A 21,193-nucleotide genomic window follows, 5' to 3' on the forward strand; every position below is an offset into this window, starting at 1 on the left:
TGTTATTAAAACACTTCATCTAATGTCTTGAGAAAAGCTAAAAACAGTCAACTGTTTTTAGAAAAGCTGTAGTAACTGAACTTATTTCACAAATATGGCATGTTGAATTTTCTTAAAAATTAATTTATTCTGCCTTAAAAACAATATATTTCCAGGTAGGAAATTCAGGAAAAGATATAAAAAATTTCGAAAGAAACTATACAATTATATTAGAAAATAATAAATTTCAATCAGATGAATAATTTTTTATATAGGTTTTCTTAACCATAATGATTTTAGTATAATTTTGTAATATGATTAAAAATACATTTTTAAGTTTGTAAATTTGAAACACATGCATTTAGTGATATTAATGATTAATATTAGAATAAAAAGTCATAATGAGTAGAAAACAAAACTGGTAATCTTGAAAAAATAAAAATATTGATTTTGCAGTCAATTTAAGATTTTTTTGAACTGAATAGGTAATTGTCTACTATACAAGTTAAATTATATTTCAGCATTTGCAGTTTTTATGTAAACTTCCATTACTGCTTAAAAATGGATTAAAAAATATTTTTCAATATAAAAATGCTTTAGGAAATTACTAATAATATTCATAAGTGCATTTATATGTAGACAAAAATGAAGTTTAAGATTGCAAAAATTATTAATGACACAATATTTGATAATGTCATAAAACATTTCTTCTGAAATTTAATGCCTAGTAAGCAATTGCAATGTAAAAAATATACATAAATCATCACTTAGATACATTACTGTTTCATTATGTATATTTTAGGAATGCACAAAAGTCTATAATTTTTTTTATATTTATAAAAAATATAATAAAATACATTAACTAAATGGCTAAATGTACATTCAATAACATTTACCCTAATACCTTTAAACCTCCAATTAGCCATGGGTTTGCTCCCAAATCTGGAAAATGTTATAAGGAAAAAAAGTATTTTCTTAATATAATTTCAAAATGCTCTTATCACTTTATATATTAGTAAGGATTCAATGGTTCTAGTGAGTTCCACATAACAGATTCCTGATTCATAATTTTAAGTAACTTATTGTTAATTATTTTCTATTTTATTGCTTATTTAGACAGTAAGCCAATTCTTATAATTTTAAAATCTCATCACTGGCTTTATACTTGGACTCTTTCTTTAGTTGTCTTAATTATGTGGAGACATTAAGATGCATGTATATGTAGTTAGATGCATCTGAATGTTAGGAAAATTCTTGGATAATACAAGAATCCAGAAATATGTTATGAAAGTTCTTGGATACACACACATATATATATGCTTGACTGGCTAAAGGGTTAAATAATACATATATGACGGTATTTGTGTATTATTCAAAAACGAAGGCCTTTTTTGAAGAAATGATTACATCACATCATGCTAAATAAAAATTTTGTAAGTTTCTTAATTATGACAAAGAAATTCAAGCTGTCTGTTTGGGATGGATTTTCAAAAGAAAATCAGCTAATATTTATAATACACAAAGAGCATGCTATAAAAACATCTATTTAATTCACCCGTTTCTGCTACCAAAAACGAATGAAAATATAACAAAATGGCATTGATCAACAAAATAGAAAAAAAAAAAAAAAAAAAAAAAAAAACATACAATAAGAAGTGCCGAAGAATGGTTTCTGGTTATCTGCACATCAATGAAAAGGTGTGGATAGGCTGGCAATTTTGGACAGAAAAATTATTTTTTTTGGGGGGGGGGTTGTCTAAGTTTATTTCAATAACGCACCCAGTGCCCTTTTTTATTTTCTATATTCATTAAAAAATAAAACGCCTTTTATGAGAAATCCTTGAATATTATCCCTAAACGATAAGGTAAACGATAATATCATTAAATGCAAGCAATTCATGTTCTTGTCATTTCAATCTCATTCATTCCTGCTGGCACACTATATTCTTTTATGAATATCTGAAAATGTATTGTGGGAGAAAAACAGAAATAAATTCCACTTTTTTCTTCTAAACTAAGTGGAAATCAGCTGGTTCATAACAGACATTTTTATCCTATGTTTTAATTATTCAGTATGTTACTTTTCAGAAATCAAAAGACAATGCCTTTAAAAACTGGATTTGTATTAGTGTTTACCTTAATGTTAACATGCAATACGTTTGCTTGAGAAAAAAAATCTTGCCAAATAAAAGAGAAGCATTATGTGGATATACACAATTTAATTCTCTCATCAGAAGAATATGACTTCATGCCACTAGAGGTAACATTTACCCTAATATACAAGTATACTTAACAATTCTTGATTTTGATTATATTTCAATATTTCTCGTGTACTGACATAAGAGTAAAAATTACTGCTTCACTTTCTTAAATGCTTGATATCAATAGCTAAATAAAATGCTACACATTTTTTAGACACCATTTGCTAATAGTTTTAAAAGCACAAACTTTTTTCTACATCCTTCAGCTTTGGCTTGTACAAGTTCTATGGTATAAGCCGCTGTGTTCATCCCAAACAAACCTCAAACATATTTCAAATTAGTGAAAACTAATTTTCCTGAAATCTGTATGTTCAACTGTGATGTCAACTGCCAAAATGCTCATTTTTGCTGGGAAAATAAATAAAGATGAAATTCTTCCTTTTCTAAATTTTGGCATATAACAAGGGAAAAAAAAGTAGTTATCAGTTTTAAATGGACCTTGGAATTTATCAGGATATTAAAAAGTAGGCAATTAAGTTTGAAAGAAAAAATTGCAATTATCTTATATCCAAAATATAACTTTTTCTTATGAGCATAAAATTGCCATATGTTTTAACATTGCCCCAAAGAGATGAAATTATTTCACTTACAAAGAGAAGGAATCATATTAAAATAACTGGAGTGACTACTGTTAAATAATATATTTTCAGAGTAAATTTATGGGTTGTAATAATTCATAAAATAAATTTCATAATGAGATAAATGATATGTAGAATTTGGATCACAGAATTTTGATGCAATGTTTTTTAAACACATGAATATAATTTGAGGTACTATTTGGTTTCGAGGGCTGTAAAAAATCGCCAAATTATTGTTGATGCCAATGCTGCCAAAAATAATAGCGGCAAGAAAGGAAATATAATAGTAAACAACTATCTAAGATTGATGTTTTAATTTAGATGAAAGGTTAATTTCATATAATACTTTTTTATTATTATAATTTATATGAAAAAGGCTAAACATGACTGAATAGAAGCATAAGAGTAAATAACTATTTCAGATCATTATTATAATTTATATAAAAATTGCTAAATATAACTGAATGGATGCCTGCATCGCTATTTCGCTACCAACTTATCGCTAAAGCATAATTTCATCTCGTTGGTTGTTCAAACGTAATTTTCTATAATGAATGATGCCTTTTCTTTGTAAATATTCTCGGTAAAGTGCAGAATCGCTCACATATTTGCTTGCCGCTTTTTACAAGGGTAAAAACAATTGAATTTTTGTCAATTTTCTTTTACTTTTTAAGTAAAAATAGGTCGATGTGTACATAGATAAAGTCAAGGGTGTGCGCAATGCCATTTTTGTGCAATTCTAGGATTTTTTTTAAAAGTGAAAATAGATCGATGTGCACATGGATACCGAGTATGTGCAATTCTTAAAAACGCGTCAAGCAGTGGGCGATTCTGCACTTTACCCAAAATTCTATTGCCGACTTTTCATCATGGGCAATTCCCAAATTGTTAAATCCATAGGATATGAAAAAAGGATTTAAAAATTAAACTAGTATGTCAATGGCGTCTTAAGAAATATAAAACTATATAAACTTATGCAATCTGAAATCAACGTGTACGCTAGATTTGGCGCGCTGTTAAATGGGCGCGTTTGCTAGATTTGGTGCTTTTGCGTATACATTTTCGCTACAATATTTTTACGGCCCTCAAAACCGAATAGTACCTAATTTGATTAAGATGACGATTATATATATATTATATTTCCAAGTCAAGAAACATGTAGGTGTAAGATAAAAAATATGAAAGCAAACTTCTAAATTTAATTCACTATAACATCTTTTATTTTCTATTTCATTTGGGAACTTCATTTATCTGTCCTAAAAATAGAGCTTTAGTCTAAACGGCATCATTCAAATTAATCATGCAATCTTACGTAACCCTTATTGCAGATGCCTCTTGACCAGTCACCAAATTGCAAACCAAAACTTTTTTCTTCGCATGCTTCCATCTTGCATAACTATGTAGTTCAGCTTTTGCTCTCTACTGTGCTAAGATGTAATTTCGCTGGCTTCCTCAACAATATCAAAAATGTAAATCTTCTGTGGAAAGGCACGACTAGAGTGCCAAGTGATTGTGACCAAAAATTATCAATTGCAAACAAAAATGGAATTAAATCTACTTCGACTGCCAAGTTCTTTAGATATTACCAAATTAACATTCTTAGCATACTACACAATCAAAATTCTTCTTCAATATGGATCTAAGCACGCAACGACACTGCTCCGCCTTTTCCTTGTGCTTTTATCATTTCGTATATATAGAGAGAGAGTCAAAAAGTAAAAAATTCACACTTGGGACTATAATTAAGTCAGAAAAATTATTTTGCAGAAAAATAAGAGTAAAAGGAAGAATTATTGTTAACATACAGTTTCAGTTTTTATTCAAAAAGCCTGGTAAGAATATGTGGTACTTTTCCGTTTCGCCGGCGCAAATCTCGCCAAGCAGACTTTATTGGCGACAACATACAGTATGCACATAAAAATATTAAAAAAGAATGTTAGTTCTAAGAATTCTTTTTTTTTGAAGGCATAAACATTTTAATATCGCTTACAATTTTATAAAAAGCCAATAAATGAAGGCAATAAATTTGCAAAAAGACATTAAATTAAGAATTTACTATGGTTCAACATCCTGATTCGCCGGTTCATATCACGTGACCCCAAGCGATCTCATCTCACGTAAACTACTCTACAAAAATCTAATGCTCTCAGTAATTATCTACATTAATTTGAAGTTAAATCTTAATTTGGAACACAAGTTTAAATGCAAGAAATAATTCAGTTCGTACGAATAACTTACTCAGAAATTATGTAAAAATGCAGTACTTTACTTCGCTAATGCATTCTCGTTAGAGTCGAGGAATTTAACCTTTGACTTTACCTTTTCTATATTTTCGGCTTCGGGCAAGCGCTGTGATTGCATCCTAACTGACTTAATTACCGAAAATGGCCTTAGACATAAAACTGAACTATATGATAAAAATTCTATGTAATTATATGCCAGTAATGAAAGAAACAATCAATCTGATAAGAAAAAGCTGCGACTTGTTTTGAAAATGAGCCGTAAAAGGTTACCAGCGAGAATATTCCGTTTGGCATCGGTTGTACCATTATTGGCGACTTTATCGCTTGCGCCGGCAAAACGGAAAAGTACCGAATATGTTATTATTTTATTATGCCTGCAGACAGAAGTATTAACAAGTTTTTACCATCAATTATAATAAATATATAAAGAAATAAAATAAATTACATCTGTTTTTAGTCTGATTTTATTTAATTATGGCAAAGTACTCGTAGTCTCTCTGCCTACGGGAAGGGATACCTTCATAAAGGATTCTAAGGGAAACTGGCTCATGCACATGTTACACATGGGGGAAACCATAAAATTGCCCATGCAGCTAGCACGCTCTTTACGATTCAAACCCCAGACTGAACTAACAGTATTCAGTAACTTTAATGCTCGGCCACTGGTGGGCTAATTACAATAGAATTGCAGATCTTTAATGTGAAGAAAAATGGTTTTGCTGATTATATACCATTAGCGTTCACTTCCTTAACAATTTCCAAAATGTTCAACACAGGTATTAAAAAATATGACCACTGAGTATAAAGTATTTCTTTTCTCATAAATAGCTATATATATATATACATACAGCAAAAAACAAATTATAATCTTGGACATTTAACCCTTCGCGGCACACTGTGTCCGGTCTGGACACACCTAAAGATTTCCTTCTGTACGCACAGAAAAATTGAATAAAAAAGGATTTATAGGTTACTCTGAAAAGGTTAAAATACTCACCCCCATATACCATAAATGGAGATCAGAATTAAAAACGTATCTAAAAAATTAGTGTAAAATATACTCTGTAGGAAGACCATCAAAAATACCATTATTTTACTTCATTTAAAACATTCGATATTCATTTTAAATATTTCTGGAAATAACTTTAAAAAATTTAATATTAGAGGAAAATTAAATTTATCCTCTAATAATAATTACTTGTTTATGATATCAAATATAATTATTTTTAAATGATACTTAGGAATTTAAGATAATAAAATAATTAACCTTAATTTAGTCAAGCCTTTTTTTTATTGCAAATGAACTATTTTCTTTTCCTTTTTTTTTTTTTTTTTTTAAATCATATAAAAGTATTTCAGAAGAAGTAATATATATACTTCAGCAATTAATATAATCACTTAACATAAAAGATATTGTTTAATTAACATTTGATTGTTTAAAGTTAATAATAAACTATATATATGTATTGTAAACATTACAAAGTTAATAATGAAAGTATCTGCATATTTTACTGAATAAAAGTATCATATTTAGCTGAAATGATTATATATTGAATATATACCAATTTACATACATTTTGACTAATCTCTAGTGCTTTAAACACCCGAGGGAGTTAATAAAACGTTAAAATTAATTGGGGACCTTTAATGACGAAGGGCATATTTGTTTACTTTTAAAAAAATTAGCTACGAAGCTAAACGATTATAAATTGTAACAAGCTGAAAAAGCATGTACTCATTTCTACAAATGTTAAGTCTCCAAAAATAATTTGAAAACAGCGCGTAAATAAACTAAAAGAATACTTCCTGCGAAATCCAACGGAAATATTAATATATATGCAGATCTGTATTACATCTGCAGAAAAGAAGTTCGAGGATTACATACGGAAGGCGAGTTTGTATACCAACAAAAAGCGCCAGGACACTTTAATTACAATGAAGGCTGCGAATTTCGACCGGCTTGTGAGTGGCCATCGTTCGGCGCAGGCGCGGAACTAGGCGTCCATTGAGTTCACGCGCCGGCGGGTTACAGCCTGATTGCATTCGAGGTTTTCACGTCAACCTGTATCCAAGGAAGAAATTGCTGAATTTTTGACCGCTGGTCGACGATCACGTGCAGCTGAAGTCTTTTGGATTCCAACGCTGGTCTTGCTAGTGAGATTGTTGGTGCTACTAATTCTGTTTTGATTTGATCACCGATCACGAAAATGGCGACGACGGTGATATCCTCTCGTCGTAAGGCGTCGAAGAGACCGAACCCTGCCGCCGTCGCTGAACCGTCTGCCAACGGACCGGTTCAGGCATCGGATGTTTCACCTGTCCCGAGCAAAAAATCTAAACCTATGGATCTCAGTGGAGGGAAAACAAAGCCCAAAAAGGAGAGTGATGGTGAGTTTGATGTGCATTCATATATTTTTTGAGTTAGAGATTCTTAAAACTGCAACCTATTTTTAACAACGTCTGTTCATCAATTCAAAACCAGTACTTCTGTGTTATCATAACTCGATTATATCAAATATTTGCTTGCAATATGCATTTATTTTCTTTCGCGTTATTTAAAATTTCATAAAGAATCGAGCCAAAACAAATTGCCAGGTTTCGCGATCTAAAAATACTGATTTTTTAATTCTTGTCAGTAGAAATTCTGTTGTTACGAGTACATTTCATTTTAGTTTGTGATATAATCAGTTTTCATATTACAATTTTATCTGAGGAACGTGGTATATCAGCTATGGCGAACTTTCTCCAGAAACAGCTAGGGTGAGTCGCCGTTGGAGACAAAGAACCTCGGTCATGGCATTGGCTGGCGTGCAGAATGGCGTTGTATTGGCGGTTGCACTTCCCGTAGGTTGCCGGACTGTTGGAACCGGGCAACTGTCGGAGGCCCGCGCCGCCCCAAATCGATGGCTGTGGCAGCGGGCGTGCGGGAACCGGTTTCTGTGGAGCCGGGGCCGTCGAGCGTTGGTAGCGGCCAAAGGTGAAGGGGTTGGAAGGCTGGCCTGCTTCTCTCGTCTACTTAAAACCATCGATCGTGGTAGTTACAGAGGCACGAAGTGGGGTCCCTAATTTAAAGCGTGCGAGGGTTTTTCCTCTTCTAAATTTTACGCATGAAGTGAGGAATGTTTAATCTGTTCTTTGGTGGTGCAGTTAGGGAAAAAATACTTTTTTAATAAATCAAAAAATAAAAATGTTTTAAAATTTCGAATTATATTTTTATAACTTTTAAAACTCAAGTGTGTTTAAAAATATTCTAAGATTTCAAAAATGGAAAAAAAAACTTCCTTTATTTTTAAATATTAATTTTTAGTAAATTATGAAAATGACTTGTCATTTCATAATTTACTAAATCATTAATATTATTAAATTCTATTTATAATTATTAGTTATTAAAACTACGTATATAAATATATAATTAAATAAAAATGGGAATTAGATAAGTATTTTTTCCTATAGGACACTTAATTTCTGAAAGTTCCACAGTCCTGTAGAAGGCAGTCTGGAATTATATATCGAGTAATGAACAAAACAATAAGTAATTATAATTAAATGAAAAACAATTACATTACACCCAAAGCGGCCTTTTTTTTTAATCTTTTCTGTGTTACCCTAATTTATTAAATATCATGTTCTTTGCAATTCAACCATAAAATTAAATTTAACAGCAATATCGCAAAATAATTTTTAAATGAGCATATCTTTAGAATTTCCCATGCACAGTCTCGCACGCTGGAGATTTTGCGAAGTACAACTTCTAATGATGTCTTGCTGTACTTCTATATTTCTTGTTCTGCCATTTTGAAGAATTCCATATGTTCTTGATATTTTACATATGAACTCCCGAATCTGGATCCACAAAATTTAATTTTTGGTTATATTTTGAAAGCTCGAAGCTGGTTCTTCAAAACTTCTCTTTTATAGGTGGTATAGGTGGTCCTGAAATCCAAATAATGATCATTTCTTTTTTGATATTTCTTTTAACAAAGTTGTGGCTTTTTGGTTAATACTGTAGCAAAAATGAGTATTCTCTTTAGTTTCGTGCCAAATATCATCAAAAATCCACTGAGTTGTCAGAACATAGGCAATGTTATTTTATCTCTTTGAAAACAGCCTTTCACCAACCGTTAATCTTCACAACCTGTTTTTTTAAATTTTCATGACTCATCATCTCGTAGATTCGTATTTCACTGAAACAGTTGTTTTGTTCTGTAACAGTAGTATCATCAGGGCCGAATAACGGTGACCAGCTCACCATTGACTAAGAGTTTCTCGACTAAGAAATTCCAGCTGGTGAATGGGATGTAATTAAATGGGAAATGCATGCTTAATACTTCCCACAATGTATTTTTATGATTCCCCCCCTTCCCCGCTGACAGACTGTGTGCTACTTGTGCCATACTTTCCGTCGAGTATAAAATAAATTTCTGTATTACTTGATTTATGGTTCATTACCCCATGAAATACTTAAGTAACAGGTTAACAATTGAAGCTTTGCCTGCAGGGTTTTCAAAGGTGCAGATTTATTGTCACCTGTGAGTATAGAAAATTGTTGGAAACATAAGAAAAAAAGGTTGTTTTGACATTTGCATTCCATTGCTTCGTGCTGATTACATGTGGTTATGAAGTATTTTTATGAACTTCTAAAATATCTTACTGAATCCTGCAATAGCCATTTATTGAAGTTCTGGGTTTTTATTTCACTGCATGAAACTAATGTTCAAATGTATTATGTGCATGAATCGTTCGACATGGTCATCGAGACTAGCATGCCACGGGGTACTTTACTGATAGAGATGTTGTAAACATGTTTGTTTAGTGAATTGAAGCAATTTTTCTTCCAGTTATCATGACTGCGCAGTTAGATATACAGAGTTAGCAAGAAATAAGTTTTCCAATTCAGAGGGCTACAGAATGTATTCCGTTGGTACAAATGAGGTAAAATTTGAACTCCAGCTAATTGAAATGATGCACTTGACATTTATTAAATAAACAGTTTTAGTACAAAAATCAGCTGATAGGTGGTGCTATAAAATAAATGGTATTTATTTGTATATATCGAAAATGTGAAACATCATTTGCATAACAGTGCATGCCTATTATCATTATTTTTGGTATAAAAAGAAGGAAGTTTCTGCACGAGCCTTGGTTACTTCTCTGCACATCATGCTTACATTGCAAGAAAAAGAGCTACTGCTAAAATTGTTTTACCGGAACCAGAAGAATTCCTGTGCAGCTGTAAAAGAATTCCATCATATGAAGCAGATATAAATAGGTTCAATGTCTGTACGTGCCTTATGCAAGATGGTAAAGAAATTTGAAACAATCGGGCAATTTGGCATTCTTCCAGATAAAGGGCGAAAGTAAATCCAGTCTTACAGTGTCAAAATTATAGCTTCCGCGATTGTTGAAGCCAGCAGTCAATCATCGTATGGTAGTATGAGTGTGCCAGTTGTTTTCCGTGTATTGGGTATGTACAGAAAATCTTAAGGAGGATTTTGAATTTTTTTCCTTACAAACTCAAGCCTGTGCAGCTACTGCAGGATGGGGACTCAGAGGTTCATAAAACTTTTGCCTCAATGGACAAGTTAACATCTACAATTGTATAAAATTGGGCAGAGAAAAACCTTCACACTATCTAGGAACAACCTTTGCATCTCTTGTGGTTTTATGGCTACCTTCAGAAGAGATAACTGCAGATGAAATTCAAATCTGTTCCATAACAGAACAACGGTATCGTAATATGCTGAGGGATTTTGTAATTCCACAATTTCAACAGTATGGATGGCTTCAGATATCATTTTCATGCAGGGTTGCTGACCTCCTCACACTGAACGTCATGTAAAGCAATTGCTAAGATGGCATTTCACAGATAAACATGTAATCATCCGGCATTTTCCAACAGCATTGCCTCGTTGTTCGCCGTCATCACCCCTGTGACATTTTGTTGTGTGGTTTATGAAGCACAATATCTACCAATGAAAGGCCAGCATCTCTACCAAGATCTAAAGGATAATTTTCCACTCCATGTTCTTGATATTCCAGCAGACTCCCTTCAGTCAGCTGTGGAAAATATTGTTCTTTGTTTAGAGTGTATTGTTGAACATGAAGGGGAACATATTGAGCAGTTATAATGCACCTTTTTTATATTAGTTAACATTTATGAAGCATATTAAATGTTATGTGTATTACAGTGTCACCTATTGGAGGACTTTTGTACTAAAATTTGTTATTTAATAAATGTCAAATGCATCATTTAAATTATCTGTGGTTCAAATTTTATCTCATTTGCACTAACAGAATGCATTCTAGAGCCCTTTTAAGTGGGAAACTTATTTATTGCTAACCCTGTACTTGGTGACTTCATGCAGTGAACATGAAGACAGCTGATCTAAATGACAGGTTTGGCTATTCTCAATAAATACTAAACCAGTGAAATATCTTGTCATTGGAGTATAAGTACTGATTTGGTAGCCACCAGATGTAAAACCCTTATCAGCCCTGCAAGATGCCCATGACTGCAATCATTCCTGGATATACACAGGATAATGCTTGGTTGACTTAACGTGAGACAGAGTTGAAAGTGAAGTATTTTAACTAGCATTGCAAAATGTCCCGTATACATGGCTGAAAGGTAGCTTTCAGCAGGACAGTTCCAGCTGCATGCCATCCCCTTTAACACTAGTAATTACGGTGTTTTCAGCTTAGCCCTAATTATAGTATGAAGTCATTTTACTGCAACTTAATTAATGGGAAAAAAATCTAGCATTTAAAATTATTTCTAACTAAACATGTTGTAATGTAGTTCATTAAATTAATTTTTGCTACAGAGTTAAAAAATCTTCCAAAAAATTACTTTTACATAATCACACAGCAACAATTTCTCTTTTGCATTTTAAACCATTAATATTAATCTTGTGCATTTTGCAGAATAGTTTGCACAGTTATTTGTGCCAGTGTAACTAATTGCTTTCTTCATGTTTTTTTACTAAACTGAAAGAAATAAAGAACCTTTTCTTAACCCTTCAGCACACGCGCATCACTGCGCTACATCAGTATACGCACGGGACAAAATTTTACCCCAGTGTTTGTTTTTCGAAGTTCACCTCCCAACGTATAAATAAATGCATTTTCTTTGTTTTAAATGAATGTATAAATGACTAATAGCTTTGTGAATTCTGTTAAATCATTTTTCCAGTTTTAATTCGAGATAATCTTACAGTTAAGTCTTATCTTACAGTCTTAAAGTTATTCAAACAATTGCATTCTGGTTACCTAAAGTAAGCCACAAAAATCTAAATTTATGAAAAATTACTAAACTATATAAGATACATATATGATTTCTTATATTAGAAAAATCAGTTTTCATATGTACATATTTTTAAACATAAGTGTTTATTATAAAAGAGTGGTTTGGTAAAGCACTAGAGGAATATGAAAAGGCTGCATTCTTACTAGCTGTTTTCCTTAAAACTCAATATAATATCATACAATTATTCATATCAAAGAATAGATTCTAAATACGAATATTAAAAAATATAAATAACACATAGGTTTTTCCTCCTACTTGAGTTTAATTATTCAAATAATCTCGTTTTGAACAATCCTCACATAGTGTGACAACATATTTTTACAAACAATTTCTTAGGGTGAAGGTCTGCTGCATCTTCTATTCCTGCCAACTTTTTTACTCCAGTTTTGAGTTCTTTCGAGAGAGATATAATTGCAGCCTTTTTTAGGACATGTTCTTTTACAAGCTGTGATGCTAAATCTTTGAGAAAAGCTCTTTGGTTCATATTCACTTGGTCGTTATTTGGTCGATGAATAATAAAAGCATTTATACTTGCAGTGCTCATTAGTCTGAAAAATCCCATTAGAGGCCAGCGGCAGCATTTTCTTGAAACAGACTAAGTTCCACATAACTCATCAACAGTATAAACATCATCTTTTGTAGAGTTGCAAAAAGTTATCATTTCGAGCTTAAGCTGCTCTTTAGACAATGGATCGGTTTGATTATCCTCATGCATGGATGATAGAACAAAAACCGATTTACTCTTTTTTGGAACATATGAAGTCAGAGTTAATTCTTTACCTTCTAAACCCAAAACGCGAAGACTACAGAAGCCTGTTTTATTTGCCAGAAATTCTTCTGCAATTTCACGCTTATCTTTTCAAAGTGTCCCAAAACATGTCAGTTTGTGCTTTTTCAATAATTCATCAGCCAAAGGAATGCTCATGTACCAATTGTCCATAGTTATATTTCTTTTAGTGTCACTTATGAGTGCAATAAGTCTTGTACAACATCCAATGCCACATTTGATTGTCTATATAGCTGCTGACCTGCATAAATTTCTAGGTTTTATGCATAAAATGTATGAGAACTGCACAAAGCAAAAGTTTTTATTCCATATCTTGGGAGCTTACTTTTTATATGTCTGAATTGACACCTTTCTCGAAAGGGTTCTAATTTTTCGTCTATAGTACACGTAATATAATAGGAAAAACAACGCCTTCAATTCAGCTACATTTGTCTCTTGTGCATCATGTTCTCTAGAGAATTTGTTTCTTATTGATGAAATGTTGAAATATTTTGTTGATTTCACCAAATCTTCCATTATATCTTCATCAAAAATTTGCAATAAACACTCAGTTGGATTTTTCAAATTTCTAAAGCTTTTCTTGACACCAGGTAAATGTGTCACTATATTCCGCAGCCGTGTCCGAACATTTTTCGAGGATAATTTTTGACTTCAAATTGTCCCATCTTTTCAAGCATAAAAATTATCTGATGTCAAAGAAGATATGCTTCCTAAATCATGTGAATCATCATATTAGGGTCAGAATCAGTTTCGTGAGCACTTTCAGAAATATATCGCACTCAGAATTGGTATCTTCAATTTTGCAATCAGTTTCAACACTAGCGAGAAGAACCCGCAGTTGTTACTGTTCTCGCTCGTATGCACTCATCTCAATGAATGTCTCTCTAGAAGTTAAATGTTAGTACACGCGCGGGGTAGCTAAAATCCCATTGCACATTCCTTCGCCGGAAACACAAAATCCCAAGGAAACGGGAAAAATTCCTCTAGACGACTACTTCCTAACCTTGATCTCGAAAGGTACATGAAGTACTAGAAAGGTTACGTAGGACCTTCCCTTATTTTCTATGAAAAGACTACACGTGGCGTGGATTTTAACCCAGCGCGTGTGCTGATGGGTTAATAATGTTTCTTCTTTTGTTACAAAATGGCTGAGTCAACTGATAAATAACATGTTTTACATCAGTTTCTTCAGCTGGTCAGCTTTCATTTTTTGCTTTGGTTAGAATTTATTTTGTAATACATTAAACAATTCTCAATAAAGGTAGACTTTGAAGCAAAAGCAAGTGGATCAGTTTATAATCTGTATGTGGAGCTGCACTTTGGCAAGAAATGTTTACAGTTTAAAGACTACAGGTACAGGTAGAAGCTAGGCCAGCACCTCTGTAGTACCACAGGTAATTGAGGTATTGCTGAACCTAGTTAACTGTTAAACTTTTCACCCCAATTTTGAGGGAGAACACCCCAAGGGCGTGACCTTCGAGAGGGAGAAGGCCATGACACTTTATAAACATGGCGGAGCTTTCCGTCCGATGTTATCGTTGGAAAGTAATCTGGATTTTTAAATTTTCGTCGGAAATATAACTTTATCATGTTGCTTAGTTAATTAAAATAGCTGAAAGAAAGGAGGCTTTATCTACATTATTTTCTTTAGCTTTTTACAGCTATTTTAATTAACTTTGTACATAAATATAATTGAGAGAACCGAAGAACAAACGAACATTTTACAAACATTTAAACGCTGATTGAAAATTGCCACTGTCATGATAAATTGGGAAGAGGTTCTTAAGATAATAAGTAATATTTTACCTAGACTCAAGGAATAATTTATTCGCGTTTCAGAGCAAAATACGTATATAACCATCAACTTCTATATCTCCAACGTATGTAAATGAAATACTGTGTAAATTAGCTAATAAATGTGATAAAAAATACTTTATACAAGAAACATACCTAAATCTTATATAACAAAAAAAAAAAAAAAAAAAAAGCCTTCCAATTTTCATATTTGAAATGAGATAATATAACATACACAACTGGCAATATTAAAAAAAAAAAAAAAAAAAAAAACATAAACTATGCAGTGTTTGAAAGTTATCAGAAAAAAGTAACAGAACTACTATTTCCAATTCATAAAAATTCATTTAGTGTATTTTAAATAGCAAGCTGTTAAAAGTACAATAATTAGCAGCAATGCTGATGATTTTTAGCAACATTGCTTTCGATCATATGTAAATATATATATATATATATATATATATATATATATATACACTTGTTTTAGACAATGGCAAATTCTCACGGCCATTTTATTCATTTTTTCAAATCAGTAATATTTCTTTGGGTACTGCACAGAAATGATTTGAATAATATAAAGAATAGTAAAAACTGCACATTTAAATCTGCTCTTCATTAACTAGCACACAACAAAAAGTTTTTTCCCATTTATCATGAATTTTATTGCTATCACAAGCATGTAAAAAAAATTAGCAATGAAAATGGAATGTATTCTAATGTAATAATTAAAAAACATAACTTGCAACATTCGTATTGATACCAAGAGATATATTACAAATTTCAAGAGAAAAATAACAGAAATGCAATTTGCACTTAATGTAAAATTTAATGTTTTTTTAAATATTATATGATTAAAAATGCAATAATTATGGATTGTAATATTTAGTAGTAATGCTGATATTTCTTAATACTATTTTTTTCAATCACATGCAGGTGTATATACATATTTTAGCTTCTAAATTTTTAGATAATGGGAATTACGATTATCATTTATATATCTATTTTTTGCCAGTTGTGTATGTTGTTTGTTAGGTTATCTCTTTTCAAATATGAATGTTGGAAGGCTTTTTTGGTATAAGATTAATGTTTCTTGTATGAAACATTTTTTATCACATTTATTAGATAATTTATACATATTTTACATACATAGGAGATATAGAAGTTGATGGTTATATATTTTGCTTTGAAAAGCGAATAAATTAATACTTGAGCCTAGGTAAAATATTAATTATTATCTTAAGAACCCATTCTCAATTTATCATGACAGTGGCAATTTTCAATCAGCGTTTAAATTTCTGCAAAATTTTCGCTTGTTCTTCAGTTTTTTTTCAATTATATTTATGCACAAAGTTAATTAAAATTCTGTAAAAGCCTAAAAAGCTAAAGAAAATAATGTATATAAAGCCTCCTTTCTTTCAGGTATTTTAATTAACTAAGCAACATGATAAAATTATATTTCCGACGAAAATTAAAAAATCCAGATGATTTTCCGACGACCACATCGCCATGTTTATAAAGTGTCATGGCCTTCTCCCTCTCGAAGGTCACGCCAAGGGGTGGTCCGAGGTTCTCCCGCTCCTCTTTTTTTACCATCAACCACTTGAGAGGACTTTCTGAGATAACTGAGTTCTGGTATTAATAGTGTACACAAATCATATTGAGAAAAGACTGTCCTTGAAAAGTTCAACAACTGATGCTTCCAAAAGCCTAAATGTAAGAACAAATGTCTTTTCTAAGGCGGAAGGTGTAATAAGCAAGTCTTTGGAGCTCCCGTCCATCAGCATTGCGTAGATAAATTAAATAAAAAAAATAAAAATATAGTATAGTAACATATGGAGATGAATAAGCATTAGATATGACAAATATCCAGTCCAAGTCTTTGGATATGTATAAGAACGTCTCTGATTTTGGCCCTAAGGTGTCTGTTCTTTATTGCATATTTCTTAAATGGTATTAGATTGTTGTTAGGCTTAATCAGATGTTTGCCATCTGTTAGATTACAGTAAAAAATGTAATGATCAGGGTCACCCCTTTCACCACATATGCAGAGATCCGTGGGGCACATGCCTCTGTCATGGAAGTAGGTGGGGAAAGGACCGTTCCCTGTGATATACTGATTCAGAACATGGTCATAGTGTAGTGCCTTAGTCGTTGCATCCTTTGCAAGGAGGTCAGCTGCCTCGTTCGTTGCCGTTGTGGGATTTCACCCAATTGAGGATAAACTGGATTTCTGGGTGGGCACTTATTGTATTTTGAATATCCTGAACCAGTTGGTTCTTATTGTTTCTGTCCTTCAGGGCATATAATGCAGATTGACTGTTTGAATAGATAGCTATTGTCCTGAAATTATTTAATATAGCTTTATTTACTGCAGATTGAATTGCTGACAGCTCAGCTTGATAAACAGAATTTTCTGGAGATAATTTTCCTTGCCATATTGTTGGAATAGAGGAAGAAGAATAGATTATTATAAGTGAGTATGCATAGAGAGAAATTAGCTGTCGTTCTATAGGCTTTGCAAATGCTTAGGAGAAATTTCTCTGAATGACGAAAAGTTTCCTTTTCTTCCTTTCTGTCATAGTCTCCGCCCAGATTGCAGCCTCATAATTCACTATACTTGAAATTACTGTTGTAAATAAAAATTCTTGAATATGAGGACAAAGTCCCCAGCTAGTGCCTTGCATTTTTTTGAAATTATAAGCGATTTGATTTGTCTTTTTCTGAATCTCCGTGAGATGGTACATAAAATTAAGTTGGTTATCTATGTGGATACCGAGAAACTTCAGGACTTTGGTAATCTTAATTTTCTTTCCATCCAGGGTGAAGGTGGGCTTTCTTAAAAACTTTTGGCCGGGCTTGTTAAAAAGTATAACCTTGGACTTTACTTGCGAAATGCAGAGTTTCAACTTCTGGCATTCTATGTTAAGCTGTTTGAGAGAACCATTCACATTGCTTTCGAGGATGTCTCTAGTCCTACCACTAACAACCAATGCAGTGTCATCCGCAAACGCGAAGATCTTCATATGATCGGGAAATTCATATTTTAAGACGTCATTAAAGGTGAGCACTCAAGCAGGATCCCTGAAATCAGCACTCAAGCAGGATCCTTGGGGACATCCTCTAGTGAATTTTTTGCTGGTTATCATGTTGTTATGAATGAATATGCTTTCTCTATTATGAAAGTAATGTATGAGAATATTGAAAAGATTAGAGGGACAGTTGGCTTATTAAGTGCATGTAAGCCACCATATTGAGACGAAGGCACTTTTTAAATCAACACAAATAAGTGCAATGTGTTCACCTTTTGATTTATTCTGTTGGATTTGCTTCAGTATTTTATCAATTGCATGAATAGTGCTTGAGTTGGCTTTGAATCCGTATTGGTGTTTATTGATTTTTGATAAAGTGATATCTCAAACGCCCGGCAATAAGTCTTTCTAGAACTTTTCCTATAGCGGGCAGCAAATTTATTGGCCAAAATGCAGAAGGATCTTCGGGGTTCCTATCCTTCTCGAAAAGTATAATTTGTCTTTTCTTCATGTTATCGGGAAAGGTCGACAATTCTAAGTATTTATTGAAGAAATTAAGAAGGATTCTTGTGTCATGATTGTGCACAATTTTTAGAATTTTGTTGTTTATAGAGTCGGGGCCCGGGGCTTTCTTATTGTTGAGGTGCTTGATAATATTATTAATTTCTTGTAGAGTGAAGGGAGAGTCTTTTGAGCTATTCTGTGAGAAATTGGAAAGTCTAATTTCTCTCTGCTCAGGTGTGTCATCTTCTAAATTGTCATCCATGAAGATAGCGTTAAGGATTTTGGTTGCTGCTTCTTGTGATAGAATCTGGGAATCAGGAATACTATTGTTGTTGCTTGCGGGATCTTTGTTAGGAAGCGTAATTTTTGTGGGAACGAAGAATTTCCTAGTTGCCAATTTATGGAGGATGCCATAGGTATCTTTATTTTGGGAACAAAAATTTTTCCACAAGGTTAATTTAGCTTCCATAATTTTCTTTTTGTAAATCCTTCTTTGCTCGTTGTATCTTACGCATGCAGCATTCCTAGAATTGTCGTCCAGTGTAGATTTTATTTTCCTCCTTAAGGCTTTAGTTTTTTCCTCTCTGCCCTCAACTCTCTTGTCCACCAATTTGCAGTGAATTTATTTCTTGGGGCTCTAATTTTAAAGCTCTGTTGGGATATTCTTTGTATGATTGAGAAAAAGTTACTGGAGATTTCATTTAATTGTTGTGATCCCTGCAGTAGTTTATGCCGTTCAAAATGAAAGTTTTTTTCTTTAGCAAGGAGGTTTTTAAATTTCTTGATGCCAGATTCAGTTATGTGAAAACATTTCATGCTGGTACTAGAAAAAGTGAGATCAATCTCAAAGTGAATGAACTTATGATCTGAATTATTTTCCTCGTCCAGTATCTTCCAGTTTTTAAGAAAGGTGCTGGCATTTGTGCTTGAAAGGTTCAGGTCAGGCCATCCTTTACCTGAGCATGTTTCGAAGGTAGGCCCTTGTACGGTGTCATTATGAAGAACGAGAGAGTTGGCAGCTATGAAATCTTCTACTTGTTCGCCTCTAGAATCTGATTTTGGATATCCCCATTGCACGCAGTGGGCATTCATATCCCCAATGATAAAGTGATGTGCAGTTGGAGTACTCTAAATTTTATTGTCAAGGTGTAGAAGATTTTTTTCAGTTTCTTCTGCGGGCGAACAGTAGCAAAAAGAAATGCATAGTTGTACTGTACTTGAATTAATTGAGATAGATATAATGTCTCTATCAATTTTGCATACAGTAGGGTCTAGTTGTTTGCTCGTTACGACAATGCATGCTCTGGGGTTTTTTTTCTGGACTGGAAAATCTTTGCTTAAGTTTTTATATAAAATATTCCATGATAATGGAAACCCTCCTATCTCTCCTTTCACGCTGTATGGCTCTTGGATTAGTAAGATATCGTAATTGGATTCTGAGATGAACTGCACAAGTGAAGATGTGGCTTCCTTGCATCTCCCAAGATTACACTGAAGGCAATTAAGTTTCTTGAGAATCTGTGAAGTTTTGTTTAACATTGAAGGATTTGTGGTAAATGAGGCATCCATAAAAATACTTTGCAATTTGAAAAATGAGAAAAAGGGAAGAGTAACTAGGTAAATCAAAGGCTAAATTGCGTTGATGAATCGAAATGAAGTATAATTTAGACCAGGGGTAGGCAACGTGGCGCCCCCAATCGATTTTTAATGCGTTCTCGCTGGACTAATGTAAATGTATGATAGCCAGAGCGATTTACTTACTCTTGTGAAATGGCGATATACAGCAAGTACTGGTCTGACCACGTATTCTAGATCTATGTAAACATCCAGTTTGGGGCGGAAGTGGGCACATCTATCAGTTATGTAGGGGTGAGTGCAATAGCCTGGTAGACACTAAATGTTTTCTGACCTTCGATTTCACCCACACCCCTTCGACCTTCGAGAGGGAAAAATACCCGTGCTTTTCGCCCACACACCCCTTCAATTAAACTAACCCATCTTGGCCCTCAGCCAAACTGCTCTCGCTAGCGTGGTTAGACAGTAGTCAGTTGAGTTTAGGATTGTGCATAGATCAGGAGTTTGCTAACCTTGAGCGTATCTAATAACACACACATATTTTTTGTTAGTGTGTGATCGTATTTCGAATAGACCATGCGTAGACCGTGCATTTAAAACTACCAAGTAATCCGAAATAATTCTTTTCTTTCAAAACTTTTCATAAATGTAAAAGAAAAAGAACATATTATTTTAATGATGAATTGGAACATCTGTGTTGTTTCGTTGATTACAAAGGGAAGTGTATTTGTTTGTTGTGTAATAATAGTCTTGCGATTGCCAAGAAAAGTAATATTGAGCGTCATTTTAAGATTGTTCATACCAATTTTGATAGTGACTATCCAATTAACTCTGAAATTAGAAGAAAAAAAAATTATTTCTTTAAAATCTTCAGTAACTAACCAGCAAAGTTTTTTTACTAAACCACTGCAACAACATAAAGCAGCAATGACCGCGTCATATAAAATATTGCATTTGCTAGCTAAGGATAAAAAACCATTTACAGATAGAGAATTAGTGAAAGAAGCCATGTTAGAAGCTGCTGATTCACTTTTTTAAGAATTTAAAAATAAAAAGGAAGTACTTTCAGCTATAAACACGTTGCAATTATCAGCACGAACTGTTACTAGAAGAATTGAAGTAATTGCGGAGAATTTG

At 32.8% G+C, this 21,193-nt stretch overlaps 1 protein-coding gene across 1 annotated transcript in view; it reads left to right on the forward strand.

Moving 5' to 3' along the window:
- Positions 1-7,055: 7,055 nt before the first annotated feature.
- The window catches only part of LOC118189371 (nucleolar transcription factor 1-A-like), a 142,473-nt gene continuing 128,335 nt past the window's right edge, over positions 7,056-21,193 (forward strand). The window contains exon 1 of the mRNA XM_085811378.1: positions 7,056-7,449. Within this exon, the coding sequence (XP_085667504.1) occupies positions 7,269-7,449 (181 nt within the window). The 5' untranslated portion in view covers positions 7,056-7,268. The remainder of the gene's footprint in view (positions 7,450-21,193) is intronic.

The sequence above is a fragment of the Stegodyphus dumicola genome, chromosome 2 (genome assembly GCF_044657685.1).
Source record: "Stegodyphus dumicola isolate Sdum_Otavi_A_Nest chromosome 2, ASM4465768v1".
Classification (NCBI taxonomy): Eukaryota; Metazoa; Arthropoda; class Arachnida; order Araneae; family Eresidae; genus Stegodyphus; species Stegodyphus dumicola.